This window comes from Patagioenas fasciata, chromosome 3 (assembly GCF_037038585.1).
Source record: "Patagioenas fasciata isolate bPatFas1 chromosome 3, bPatFas1.hap1, whole genome shotgun sequence".
Lineage (NCBI taxonomy): Eukaryota > Metazoa > Chordata > Aves > Columbiformes > Columbidae > Patagioenas > Patagioenas fasciata.
This window is the reverse complement of record NC_092522.1, coordinates 95,647,749-95,662,866: the sequence shown is the minus strand read 5'-3', so window position 1 is coordinate 95,662,866 and position 15,118 is coordinate 95,647,749. Positions and strand designations below refer to the sequence as shown.

Here is a 15,118-nt window from a genome sequence, read left to right as displayed (position 1 = left end):
TCTGAGGGAAAGATTTATCAAAAATACAGTAAGCTTATCCCCTCCTTTCTCATTTTTACCTCAAGAGGGTACAATATGTTCATAAAGATTAAAGGGAATGTCTCGCTTTGCCATTAGGTATCTTAGATTGTTCATTGCTGAAGCATAGAATGAATGTTTTCAATGCTCATTTAGCTCTGAAAATTGCATCACTATCTAGGCAATGAAAAATAATGGTCTCCATTCACAATCAACAATGCACAAAGAAAAGTTAATTTCTGCAAAATGACTGTCATTTAACTTTGACAAATTGAACTTATACCTGTTTCGTGGATGAATAGTTCCACTACTGGAAAACATGGCTGGTGATTTTATACCCTATCATCTATTTTACATTCCTGGTTGTACTTAGAAATAATTTTCAGAAGTTAAAATTATAGATATCTAAACCTCTCATAAACTGAAATGATAGAGACTGTACATCAATAGGCTAAGACGTTCAAATATAACGCTAGTTCATCTACTGAGAAATGGTATTCAACACCAGAGCTTGGAGGAGTTTGAAGTGTTTATATTGTTTATCATTTTATTTGACAAGATATTAGAGGGAGTTTTCTGAATATATGTTTGTTCTCTGAATGTACATGAAGCATGCATTTAGGAATTTTCTTTTAAAGCTTGGAAAATAAGGAGGGAAATAACTGGGTAGGAATTTGGCCATTTTTCCTTCTCATAGGCACTTGTTAGAATATTTTCTTTTGTTCGTAATAATTTTGTTAATCCTTAAATTACTTAACAGCATATTTGTTCATGAGCTTTTTTAATTTAGAGTTTGAGGGAGTCTCTGTCTAGTGATTCACATACATGCTTTTTATGGATATTTTTTCCTATGGATATAATTTCTATTGATAGCACCAGCTGCTGGATCCATTTTTCTAACCTGTTACTCAACATTCTCTATGCTTACATTAATCTGCACTGTTACTAGTTTTAACAGTGTTTAAAGTCTCTCATAGCTATAGCTGGACTTGAAATGGGATTGTTCAACCTGCTGTTTATTTTTGGTTTGTTCAGTATTTGTTGGGGGGTTTTGTTTGTTTGTGGGGTTTTTTTTTGTTGTTTGCTTTGGTTTTTTTGTTGTTGTCATTTGTTTTGCCGGTTTTGCTTGTTTATTTGGTGTTTTTAAGATTTAGTGCTTTATTGGAAGAAAGCCAAAGCTTTCATTAAAACAGCTGAAATTGAATAAAGCTATGTTACCTTCTAGCTGATGTGGACAGTTATCACAAGCAGTCTGACAAGCTAAGAATTGCTAAAAACAGAAAATGTTAAGACTCAGTGTTTGTATTGCCATCTTAATCTTTCATGTTGAAATAGTTTCATTTAATAGAAGTATCTATATGGGTAGGATTTTTTTCCTTCAGATCAAGTCTGTACTATATGGTGGTTTGCACTAAAGAAGAAAATAATTCTGTAGTTGGCTAGGGTTTTCTTGGGAATGTAAGAAAAACAAAGTCAAGTTACTGTTCCAGTGAGGTTTCCTTATTCTCAGTTTAATCATTTGAGCCCAGGCTGTAATTAGTCTGTGACAGAAAGAACTAAAAATGAAGGAAGGCATAATATAAAAATTCCAGAAGCATAACCTAAATATAGTAGGTCATTATAAAAAAGCCCAAGGAATCACTTATTAAAACATACTTGCAGGTTTTGTTTAAGGGCTTCCATCCCCTTCTTCTATCTTGTATATGATTTCCAATGTTATATACCTCTGCTGAATAATAACATTTGCTTATTCCTATTAATTAAATTAGCTGTTTCACTTAATTGATTTTACTTCTTATATTGCTTATGCTAAATTCTCATCAGTTCCATTTTTAATGTTTATGTGAATGTTGGTGTAAATTTTCTATATCCAATTAATTTCTTGCTTCAAGCAATGCAACCAGTATGTTGTCTCAGCACATGCCCTGAACGCCTCATTTGCTGAATGATGACATTGAGCACCTTTCGAAAATGCTTCATTACCATTCAAATGGTCCTTTGCAATAAACATAGTGTAACTGTAGAACTCAAATTTTAAACCATCAAGATTTAATTTATAGCCACAGTTCATATCAAGACAGGTCCAGGTTACGCTGTCCACCTCTGTGCTTCTGAAAAAAAAAAAAAAAAAAAAAAAAGTGGTGCTACTGCTTTGAAATATTACCAAATAACTGAGCATCCTTACAATGACCCTTAACTTTGTTCCTCCTTCATTCAGTTTAGAAAGTTTGTTATGAATGTTTGCCAGCAGAGTGCAGTTAGTTTGGTTTCCAATAAAATACCATTTAGATGTTTTGCGATTAGGGACAAAAAAACCATTTAGTACATCAAAAATATTCTATAAAAGCGATAGTACTGTAAAACCTACACATATCGGAGAGGGAGAAATAACTAAAGGGGAAAAAAAAAAAGAGAGAAAGACATTTTCTTTCTAGCATCCTTTAAAATACTGTTTGTTGGTCAACAACGCTATAATCAGGATATGGTGGGGAAAAAAGGACAATATGAAATGTCGCTTTTTGATTGTCTAGCTGTTCAGGGAATGGTTTGTATTAGGAAAGCCACCTTGACTGCATATTATAATTTTTAAGTGGTCAAACAGAATTTGCAGAAATTTTCAGTAAATTAATAGCTGCTTTGACATGTAAATTCAGTCACTCTGTGTTAGTGCTTTCAGGCACAGGAAATTAATTGGAAGCAATTGTGTTGTGTTGTTGGGTCCCGAAAACTATAGTTCAGTAGAAAACAAAGATTGCATTTGTGCTTCTTATTTCCATATTTTACACTCATTATATTCCATTTAAAAAGAATTCACCATGATTTTTTTATGAAATAATATGAGCAAACAGTCTGGAGTAAACTATTGCTTTATATCACAGATATAATTGTGTTTTCTGGAGTATTGCACATTGTAGAATTTAATTTTAACTTTATAGAGCTTCTAACTACAGGCAATATTTCCAGGAAATAAGGGATAGTTAGCCAAAGCAGTATGGTTTCAGTTTGGGGGACTCCTGTATATATTTTCATAAACATACTGAAATGAATGGCACAAGAAATTAAAGAAATAACAATAGCAATAAACCCAAATTTGTACTGTAATAACTGTAGCAGAAAATAGGTTGCAGATAGGATGTAATGCCAAAGAGACAGCAGAGTCATGTCAAGTGTATATGTTAGCAATGTAAGTGTTGCAGAGCCAGGCATGGTGATGGCTCCTTTTGATGGCATCTGTTGTGCCTCAGAAAAACCAGATAAGATGTTTCGTATTCATGGTAGTTTCTACAGATTAGCTGTCCAAAGTGGTAGTTCTCCACTGTGTGTAAAAGTGAAACTGAACGTACTGTAAGGGCATCTGAAAAGTCAGTCTGAATCCAAATAGACTTTTTAAGAATTAGAAGCCTATCTGCTGCAGGTATCATGCTATGTTATATCTTGAGTTAAATATTTTGACCAGATTCCATTTTTAGCTTTGGCACTGAGCTCGGGAATAATGTGCTTGCATTTTATGTACCCAGTCACATGCAAGGCTTGATCCAGTATTCCCAAAGCACAGTTTAAGATCTCTAAGCAATATATACGAAGTCCAGATGATTTTTTAAAACCCTGAGAAGGCACCCCAATAAACCCTAATTAGGCATCTCTATCTTTCCCTGTCAGCTGCATTCAAAATTAATGTATGTGTGAGGCACCTGAATTCAGACACAGGAAACAGTAGTGGTATAACATTTGACTTAGAGTAGTTGACTGTTGGGTCTTGATCCTTTCTTAGCTGCTTGGATCTTTTTGGTTCCTCCTCCCATAGCTTTGATAAACATGAAAATCCTCTCATTTGAGGGAAGCATGGGATGCTGGATATGTTATGACCAGAACTGGATAACAAGAGCTGAGCACAAGGTTCACATGCCATAGTGATTCAAGTGATTGCATTATAGCAGCTCATAATAACCAAGTCTATCACTCTTTATAGGCCGAATTTTCTAGTTAGATGTCTTTTAAAGTATATCATTGTGCAGTTGTTTTATCAAAATGACCATAATAACTCGGAGATATTTCTCCTGAGTTATTAAAGTTAATTTAGAATTCGACAATGTGAACAAGTAAATCAAACTCAGTCTAATTAGTATTACTTACTACTTATATTGGAAAGTGCCTATATGTCCCACTGAGGTACTGAGTTTTCGTTGTGCTGTAGATGATGTAAACAGTCTAAATAAAGCATGTGTACATTATCCCAACAATTAGATTTCACAGTGCCCCAGGACAACTTTTTACAATCCCTCAAGCAAACTTTAATCCACTCTATCTCCTCTATGGAGACCATTCAAGATGAATTAGATGTGTCTCCAGAAAACAAAGGCCTAGTTATGAATTCCTGTGAGGAAGGTTAAAATCATGGTTTGAACATGAAACTGAGACACAGGAGACCTGTGTTTCTAACAGTTTTATATCAGATTTTCTGTATCACTCTTCTCAAGCCTGTCCTGAAGGCTTTTACTGGTTAGAAGTTGCAGCACCTTCTTACCAGGTGCTGTGTTCAAGGAGAAGCAAGAGTGTGGTTCTCTGTAAGGGAAACCTCGAAACAGCAGTGCATGCACAATGGCCTTGGTGACAAAGGTGAGGTCCCACAGCACCCAAACAAGAAGAGCAGAGGAGATCTGTTGTGGTCACCATGCCCAGCTAATATTCCAAATCACCAGATAAGTCCACAGTGTTGAGGCAGATCTGATGTCAAGTCAGGAAGTCAAGTCACAGCATCAGGGTCAGGATCTGATCCAGTGGTGGTATTCAGCTGTTAGTCCAGTGGACTCCAGGTAAAGTAAAAAGGCAGGTCCAAGGTTCAGCTTAAGTGTAACTTGTGAGTGAAGGGGTTACAGACCCCCACTTTTCACAGCCTTCTTCACAGTAGTCTGAGTTGCAAAGTTGCTTTGTATCAGAGCTGATTTTGAGCATGAGCAGCGTGAGCATGCAGAGGTCTGTGTGTGATGGGTGTGCACTGGCTTAGGATAGTTTGGTCTTTAAGTCAAATTACAAAACTCAGGATTGAAGATATCCACTAGAGAAGTAATTTGATGCTGACCAGGAAATGCTAAGCTTATGACAGAATTCTTTCTGTCTGCAGTTAGTAGAGTCAAGAGCTCAGTAAAGCACTTGTTGGAGACATCTTTTGGTTATCTGTGATGAATTAGGAAAACCTGCCTTTCTTCTGAGCCCTTGGTTCATGTGTGGTGCCCCTTGCCAAGTGAATATTCAAGTACAGTTTTTGTCCTCTATTCCTCCTAGATAGCTCAGAGTTTGATGGCTATAGTCTTGAATCCTAGTAGATTTTCTCATCTAAGGTGAAGAAGGTATGGTTTATAATTCCTTCAGATGGGGATCCCCTCTTCAGAGGAGGACGTAACTGCACACAGATCTTCCTAATTCAAATGCTCAAAACATAGATCAGTACTCTAAAAAGCACTGTTAGAGCAGCAATGCTGTCTCTGACATTGCCAGGTTTTGAAAAAGAAAGCAACTGCAGATGCATTTAACGAGGGGACTGTAAACATGGAGAAATTGCATATGCCTGGTGAATTGCTGTAGAACGAGGGACACCTGCAAGCATTACCTCCATATCTATTGTTTTGCAGGATATGGCTTTTAATCAGGCTCTACGTTTTTAGGATTCACCAGCCACATTCATACTATTAATACTCCAAGATTCTATGTCAGAGTGATTTACAGTTATCTTGGTTTTAATTTGGTCATAGTTACATCTGAAAATTCTTCAAGATGCCATTTTGTATGATTACAAATGCTGTTCAATAATACAATATAATAGGGATCTGTTTCTGTTCCAGTACAAAAAGCTGTGATTAGAAACATAACTTGATTCACATGCTTTATTTTCTTTCCTCTGTGTGTGGCTTTTATACATCAAATCTTCTATCTCCATGCCTGAAAATTCACTTCTCATACCACCTTTTGATATCCTGAACAACTTAGCTCCTATCTTTCTAGATTTCTGAATGATAGGATTTAGTTGTCATTTCCCTAGAGGTAAGACAATGGCCATCTTTGCTTCAATTTACTACTGCTGGGAAGCAGTCATTCCACCTCTGCTCTTCATTCCCCTAAGAAATGTAATGTTGATAGAATATTTTTATCAATACCCTGCTAATTATTTTCATGTCAGTTTGCCCCCTTATTGATGTCTTCACCTCTGTCAAGTCCTCTCTGTCTATCTTTTTAGTAGTTCTTAGTGGGTATCTAATCATCAGTAAACCTGATAAATAAATTTATGATTTCTCTGTCAGGTTTTCTACTTTCTGCCTTTCTTTGATGACAGCTTCATCATCACTAGCATCTTCTGAGCTCACTACCTTAATATTACCTTCAGTCTCACTCTATTTTTTTCTGTTGTTATCAGCTAGAATAACCAGCAGAGATGCTTTTTCCTGTCACTGAAAAATGCTTAGTTTCTGCACCTTCCCTTCTCAGTCGATGTAAACCAGTGTTGCAGATAGCCTTGCCCCCTCAATATTACCATGGTTTTCACCTTTATGTCTGTAACCTTAAAACTCATGCACTTAAATGCCAGCTCATTCTATCTCCTGCATCAGACTCCATCTTCTGTCTTGGTTTATGCTGAGTCTTTCTTTTCCTTTAGAAGTGCTTTATGACAAGGCAAGAATTGCCAAAAGAGGCCTTAGTCTTAGTAACAGGAATGCACAGTAATACTAAGAAGAATTAAAAAAAATAAGGTCTTTCAGAAACATGGAGTACCTTGGATGTAGCTCTGCATCTCTTTGGCTGTTCATGTCTTCATGTTCTTCAATATAACTCTCAGAATATGGAATTGTCTTCTAGCCTCCTATCATGTTTTATTTAAAGTATTTTTCTGAATATACACATATTTCAGGAAGCATTCTATTGTTCAAGAGAAAACATTTTCTTCTGACTGTTCATAAAAAGATGTTTACATTTTCACTAGTTCAAGTGGGTTTTCTTCAAACTTGTGACTCAGATTTGCAAATTTAAAAGTGATTTTGTTCTTGATGTTCTACATTGGCCAGCTGCAAATAGGAATATTCATCTTACAGTATACACTAATAACAAATAATAACAATTATTAAAAATTACAAAAATAATAAGATCATTATTTTTCCCCTGGGGTGACATGCAGAAATAGCATCTGAACATGAACAAATTCTGTGGTCTTTTTAGGGTTTTTTTTATGGTTCTTAATAGCAATTCTCAATGCTATAACTACTGTTTGAGCTTTTATTTTTGTTGTTGTTGTTTTCCATATTTATTTCCATACCTAGAACAAGGAAAAGTTTGGAACAAGAAGAATTATAATCTTATGCTTTACCTGGTATTTTTTAATCATAACAAATGTGCAATCAGAAAACATTCAAGAGAGCGCATATGCATATCTGGTAGTTCATGAGTCTTTGAAATTAGTGTATGGATGACTTGTTCTTGAAATAAAGAATTTGGTACTGAAGAAAAAAAAGTACACAAAAACAAAAGGAAACACTTTGCTGCTGCCTATGAATTTCTTTATTTTTAAATTACTTAAGTAGCAGGGAGTGTTTATTACATGCATCCTGATAATTGGCCTGAAGGCATACTGCTTTCTAATTATTTCTAAATATTATACTGGTCATATTATTGATATGGTAGCATATTGCTGGCTTCTGTTACAGGCTTTTGGGAGCATGTTCAGACATACAGTTATGTGACTGTTCATGTATTTACTTATTTGTATTGTTTAAAGGACTGGAGTGGCTTGCAAGCTCAAAATAGAAATGAGCTCAAAAATTCCCTAAGGTGCTTATCACTGATAGATGTATTCTTTTACACCAAAAAGGGTAACAGGCACCTCTCTTCCCCATCTCATTGTTTATGGAATACAGAAGGGGAATATTCAGAGATCACTGTTAAGGTAGCTTCTTGATTAACCCAAAGCATTAATCTTAACCTTCAGTGAGCCCATTTAAGGCACAGTTTGCTTGACATCAAAGGAAGGATTCATGTAGAACTCACGCCTGATCAGTGAAAATATCTATGAAATGTCTACTTCTGCCTATACTGGTAGTGTGTCTTGCTGTCCAAAGCTTGAATAGGCAGAGTGCAGCTGCTATGGGCTGATGAGCTTCAGGGATGCAAGCGCAGAACAGGCTTCTGTGGATATCCCTCTCTTGTCTGCCTGTGGAGCAGTAAGGCATAGCAAGGTTCTAATTTAAGAAGACATCATTTCCATGTTAATGGTCATAGGAAGTAGTAGATCTGGTAAGTTATCCTTTCTTTCTTCCTGCTGTTTGATGTTAGTTCACTGCAGGGAGATCACATGAGTATTATTTGCAGAGGGAAAATGACCTGATTGTCTTATGTTCGTATAGAGGATGTCACTTCACCACAGCCCTTCTGTTATGCATAATCTTGTGGGTAGTAAGAGGAGGATTTATCGTTGAGAGAAAGATTTTAAAGGAGATCATCAAACTTGCTCAGATGCAAAGTTCCATAGAAAATTGGCAGATTCACAAACTGGTCTCCTTGAAAAGGGGATTTCACCATTTGTGTTTGTTGCAGATTGTCTGTGAAATGATGGGGTTTAAGTGGATAGAGCAGATCTGTTATGAATATCATCTTCAGTATGTCCATCTGGCTCTTTGATGATGAGACAGGCATGACTTTTTCTCCCATGTATCCAACATGAATTCACTTAAGTAAGCTTATTTATTTTATAAAAACCCAAAAGTTTTACATTTAAGGTTAACAGAACAATTCTAAAATGTATATATATTATTCTAATTGTTTTGTTATTTTTTTTTTAACAGAAATATTTGAAGAAATACTCAGTGTTCTGAATTTTAACACAAAAATCCTTCCATATTCTTTATTCTGAACATCTGTGACTATGGCACATGACTACTACCCAGAAATAAATTTAGAAGTACCTGTCCTAGAAGGGCAGTATGATGTCCTCTGTCTGAAAAATCAAAACCTGTTGTCTGTTGAACTCAAGTTTACTAAACGCTGAGTAATATATGTCTAGTATAGTGTCCTTGGACAAGTCAAAATAGGACAGGAAAAGAGCGAATGATGCTGCTAACACACATAGCCATTCTCTGTTGCCCGAGAGTTAAATTCAATCAGATTTCTACTTTCTTGCTTTGACAGGGAGGGTTAAGCAGAAGCTGACATTTTATGCTAATCCTGTAGATTTCTGTATCTGGCTTTCCAATTCAGTCAAGGCTCTGATGTCTTTTAAAATAATTAATTCCATTCCTCTGTATTTTAAATAATTGTAAATTAGGGATCAACATAGTTACTATGCTGTAAAGCACAACAAACCCAGAATATTATCACTTACGAGAAACGAGAATCAAAGCCTGTGTTGTATCCTCTTTTGTAAGTACACGGATGCCGCAGAATTCACACTCTGATTTAGGCATCTTTTCAGATTTGATTTCAGGTTTTGGTTCAGCCTTTGATTTTGACTTTAATTTGGCTTGCATTGTAATTTTAAAACTTAAATCTCTACTGTGAGAGCTGAAGTTGTGTTAGTCCATGAGCAAACATCCAGTTGTTTTTCTGTCATGCCTTTTAGAGAATCTGATTTCCTGTTCTAAAGCAATTAATATTCTTGAAGAGGCTAATTCTGAAATCTTACTAGGTTTTGTTCAACATGGGAAGATAAGGGGTGGAGAGCAAAGAGAAGGGAAAGATGATTCATGCCACTTATTTTTTTACTTCATCTTTTATTATTTAGCATCCCAGAGCTACTGGAAGTTGCACTAGGCAGCTTATAACTCATTCAGGGTTGTAGGAATCATAGCAATGCATTCAGCCTTTCTGTTCTAGGACGTGATCTACAGGGGCTAGCATACAGTAACTACACAATTCTTATTTCACTCAGAATTTTCTTGACCCATTAATTAACCACTTTTTGTGCTGCTCTAAATAAACTCCTTAAATTTTGTTCATATATTATTGTGTGTAATCAACTCATTTGGATACTCATGGAAAATTCTCTATCCCTGTGAGTTTGGAGATAATAAATTCCAAAGAGATTATATTTTACTCAGTAAGTAAGAACAGTTAGTAGTTGCCAGCTTTAAAATTCTCAGTAGAGCATTATTGAACATATCTGCAACTGCAGCATTAAAATAAAGGTAAATGGAGAAGTAATTGTAAAGGATATTAAAATGAATCCATTACATGTCAAAACAATCACTACATTGATTAGACTAGACTACTTAAACAAATTTTTCTGAATCAATAATTATTATGGAGTCATCAAATATGTATGTGTTCTTATGTGTGGTTGAGGCATGGTCTTGTCATTTATACCAATGTGTATCAAAAGAATGCTCAAAGAATTCTAAAAAGAAAGGCTTTTTCTCCATTTTTCAGCTTACAGCTAGGTGAGCTTTTCTTCCATCTAGGGCATATAAATGTCGCTTGCAAAATTCAGAAGTAAGATGTTGCCATTCTTTGAAGAAATAAATATTATATTCTACTGCCAGCATTCTTCAGATGTTGAATACACTGAAGTATTATGGTTAAGATTCCTTATTCTACTTTTTTGTTTTCTTTTTAATCTTTGGGATTCATATTAAAGTTGTAACCAAAGTAATATAGGAGCCAAAACAAGAGATGCTATCTAGAGAACGAAATAATGAAATATATTCTGCAGCCTGAACATGTTTCTCCATATTCAAACTTTCTGTCTCCGAAGTTTTTTCCTGCCAAGAGCCCTCTAGGTGGCTTTTTAATTTTTGGTTCATGCTATTTAAGTCAGAACCAAATTTTTCCAAATTAAGGAAGCTTTGCATTTTTTTTTTTTAAATCATGCCTCAAATATTGTAGAAATTGCCATAATACAAATAAATAAAAATGAGAATTTTCCTTATTGGAAAAGTTTTTATTGTGTCTGCAGCAGGGCATGTGCAAATTGTATGAATGATATGAGGAGTGACCAGACTGTTTATTTGGCAGTATTAGGTCTTCAGCATAAATAGTCCAAGAAGATGTAGTCAGATTAGAACAGAACAATGTATTACAGTAATAAATCAAATATGATTTTATTTGTGAGAATGAGACATGCTGCATATAGTGTATATGGGAAGTTTTCTATTTTAAAGTTCCTTGATTTAAAACAACACATGCAGATTTTCTTCAATGCCTGTTTGGATCATTCCTATTTTAGTTTTTATTTTTCTTCTCTTTTTTTCATCTTTTTTTTTCCACTTTACAATCTCATTCTTATAATATTCTCAGCGACTTTTTCCAGTATTATACAACTTCTGTGTGGGTATAAACAAGGAAAAACACTTCTGCCACAGTGCCTGTAAGTTTCCTCATCAGCTACGATTCCGTTTTACAAATTCAGGATGAGATGTTTTGGGGTGGTAATGTAAAAAAAAGTAGAGAAGACAAAGTATTTGTGTAGCAACTGCAGAACTGAATCATTTGGGTTCCAGTATTTAGAGCATCATTTTCTAATGAAAACCTAATGTAAAAATAGTAGGATAAAGTACAAAGTGAATTACATATAATTCTGTCTTATTATCTATGTATAACAATTGTATAAGAAACTGATATTTGAGTTTCTGATTTACAAATGACCCAGAACCTGAATTATACTCATTCTCCTCGAAAGGACCATATGGTGGACATGGTATGCACCTTGTTATACCTTAAACAACTGTTTTGCAACTTCTGGCATGGAGGACGAGATACTGCATGTTCACAATAAAGGAAATAATTGTTTAATGATCCGGATTAAAACTGAGTTAGAGAGCAGCAAAGCTGCATTTCACAATGGAAATACAACTGGCCCTGCTCACAGGTCTCATTTAAATGAGTTGTACTCTGATATTTAATAAAAATATTAGCTTTTTAAAAAAATTAAATACAGTTCACTGTGGTACTTAGGAGTTGGAATTTGTTTCATGGATCCACCCAGCCATGTTGATGCATTTAACTAGTCGCTTTCAGTTAGATTCCATTAAGTTATGTTACACCTTTAAATCTCAGTGTCATGTTGAAAATTAATAGGCACATCCTCTAGAAATCATTCATCAAAGTGGCTAAAGAGGTACCTAATAATCTGTGTGGATCTGTGAGAGGCAGACTTTGTAGGACATGGAGCAAACATTTTGGCAGATCTGTTTCAGTTATTGGTTTATGTGTGTTACATTCTCTTTCTGTCTATGCAGAGATTCAAAATCTCCAGGATATTAAGATTGCTTTTTCTGTGAAATTAAATAAAAACACACTTGTTTGATTGTAAGTAGATTAAAAACTTGTCTGAAGCAGGAATGGGAATATATAGAATCATATAATCATTTATGCTGGAAAAGACCTTGAAGATTATTGAGTGCAACTGTAAACCTAATACTGCCTAAGAAATAAATACATTTTTTGCATATAAGCCATAAGCCAAATGTTTAGGTTTGATGTTTACATTGTGTATTATTTGTGACCTAAATATTAACAAATAGTTTGGAATCTTTGGTTCTAAGAAGTGCTTAGGTATCATGATGAATGGCTCTATTTAAAACACAGAGATAGATGAAGTCGGGAGAGCTACTATCCTAGGCCCTCAGCTTTTATACAGTCCTAAAGTGGTTTTCTGTTTTGCAGAGTGAATTCCATTGAATAACATTGATTTCCTATTTCAATAAAGGCAACTGTCACCCAAAAGGTGGATGAAATATTAAGGCTCTACTAGCTAATTAGATAGATAGGTGGGCAGACAGATAAGTACTGTGCAAATAAAAAAAAAAAGTCTTATACAGGCTCTATTTATTTTTGAAAACTAAATGACTGTGAGTTTAATTTATGTTAAAAATAAAATAAAGTTCTTTTTAGATTCTAAAAACTGTGGGGAAAAAAAAAAAAAAAACAACCAACATTTCTACAATGTTAATAAATTCTGTATAATCATTGATTCATGTGAAAACACGCAGTCCATTTTATGCCCCAGTAATTCTGAAGCGCCTGAACTCTTTTCCCTCTATACACTACCTGAAAATTCACAAGAATAAGCATCCGTTTAGGGCTGGGAATGTATTTACCAATTTTCAGCCTGGAGGGGATTGTAAGTAGCATTGTAAAGCCTTGATGATAGTTTTATGATGGAAAGCTTGAAATAACCTCAAGTACCACCTTACTAATGCGATTCTATAGTACATAACCAGTATAATTTGAAACTAAGAGTTAGTTATCAAGGAATACATTTGTAGAGTTATTATTGTTAACCTCTTAATTTTCCTTTGATCTTGGATTTTAATTAGTGTCTCCTTTCAAATAAAATCCACGAATGAGACACCTAATGGTTTTCTACTTGACTTTTGCTGTTCTGATTGCTTTTAAAGCTGTCCCCCATTCTCTTTATATATAAGCCCCCTTGCAGAGTCCTTGAAGAGAAATTGTTACGAAGATCAAACTATCGTCCTGATGTCCGAGCTCTTCCAGCTACATTAGCCTCTTCATAAATTGATTAGGAAGAGCACTGCAAAGGAAATGGCTATCAGCATGGCTCACATTAAGAACAGAGCTAGTGCTCCAAATGTGTTGTTGATCATCTCTCAGTGTACGTAAACACTTGCAGCCCTGTCAGTTCCTTAAAAGTAATTTGAGTCTTACTAGACACTGACAGTGTTGCCATGGAGTCATACTCATATTTCACAGCAAAGCTGAGACTGATTTCCAGATAACAGTTGAGTTAGAAAACAGAGAGAAAATGAGAATAAGTAAACAAAATTCCAAACTGCCTATTATTAGATTTGATACGTATTTCTTCTGTCTTTCTGTAACTGTTACAGACATAATAGTGATGTTGTTTGGGGGTATGGAGGTTTTTTAGATGGAAAAAATATAATTAAGAATTCAGAATGAGCATTATTCTTTCAAGGAAAAAGAAATCAAGTGCTATACCACATTATTGTCCTTTGTGTGGAAACAATGAGAACTTTTAATATGTGAATCTCCTTAATGGGTCTGTCTTGAAATTGTGCCTGTATAGGGGATAAAAGCTCTGTTATTGCTTCATTATCCTGCATCTAGCAGTTAGGTTTCCCAAAGCAATTTGCAGCATCCTCTTCCTTCCATTGTCACATTAGATCATTTTAGAATTTGCTCTGAAGACATGATGATGTCCTTCTCTGTAAATTGTGGGGTATAAGCCAGTACATTCAATAATCCCTGTTAAGAAACTTTTTCAGGATCTGACTGACAAATGGTATGAACAATGCCACACAATTAATCCGTAAGTAGAACTGCATAATAAACAGAAAATTACACTTTCTGTGTCACTTAATGTCCTGCAAATTCCTGGTTTACTCGAAATATATATCTAAGCATTTTTGTTATTGCTGTACTGTTATCATCATACGATGCTTTAAAGTATGAAACGCAATTTTATTTTATTTTGTGATTTCTCTTACTAGTGGCTAGCATTCAGAAGCTTCCTGCTGCATCTGTTTTAACCGACATCAATTTCCCCATGAAAGGAAGAAAAGGAATGGTTGATTGGGCACGAAACTCAGAAGACAGGGTTGTCATTCCAAAAAATATCTTCACCCCTATGTCTACAGGTAAGGAAGCATATCAGCATGTTAATTTTGTATTAAATTTAACAAGGGAACTAGAATCTCTGTCTCAAAGGACCACTGTATTATATAGAAGTGGTTATTCTATCCATCTTTGAAAGAAATCCAGTACCTACAGCTTATCCCAGGGTAAAATGATGGAACTTAATTTCAGCATCTTGAACAAAAAGCACTACAGAAATCCTAGACATTATTTTCTAAGCTGAAGAGCCAATGCTTAGCTGTTGTACATGGGCTTGTGTCTGTAGTGGTATGAGGTGACCTGAAGTGCAGCTGTGCTGAACCCCTTTGAAGCTGCTCCACTGGGACAGACTGAGCCACCTCACCAGGTGACCCAACTTTTACCAAAGGCTGCTCAGCAGGCAAATTACCCTGTCTTGAGATACCATTTACAAACACTGTTGCAGTGCAGATCTCTGACATTAGAGAATTTACTTGCTAGGCATTAAACGATAAAGACAATCTTTAAGGATACTTTATTACAAAGGTAG

At 35.2% G+C, this 15,118-nt stretch overlaps 1 protein-coding gene across 7 annotated transcripts in view; it reads left to right on the top strand.

Moving 5' to 3' along the window:
• Positions 1-15,118, top strand: part of ADGRB3 (adhesion G protein-coupled receptor B3) — a 445,285-nt gene that overhangs the window by 243,530 nt on the left and 186,637 nt on the right. For all 7 annotated transcript variants that reach the window (XM_071806930.1, XM_071806929.1, XM_065834941.2 and 4 more), the window contains one exon: positions 14,466-14,612. In XM_071806930.1, the coding sequence (XP_071663031.1) occupies positions 14,466-14,612 (147 nt within the window). The remainder of the gene's footprint in view (positions 1-14,465; positions 14,613-15,118) is intronic.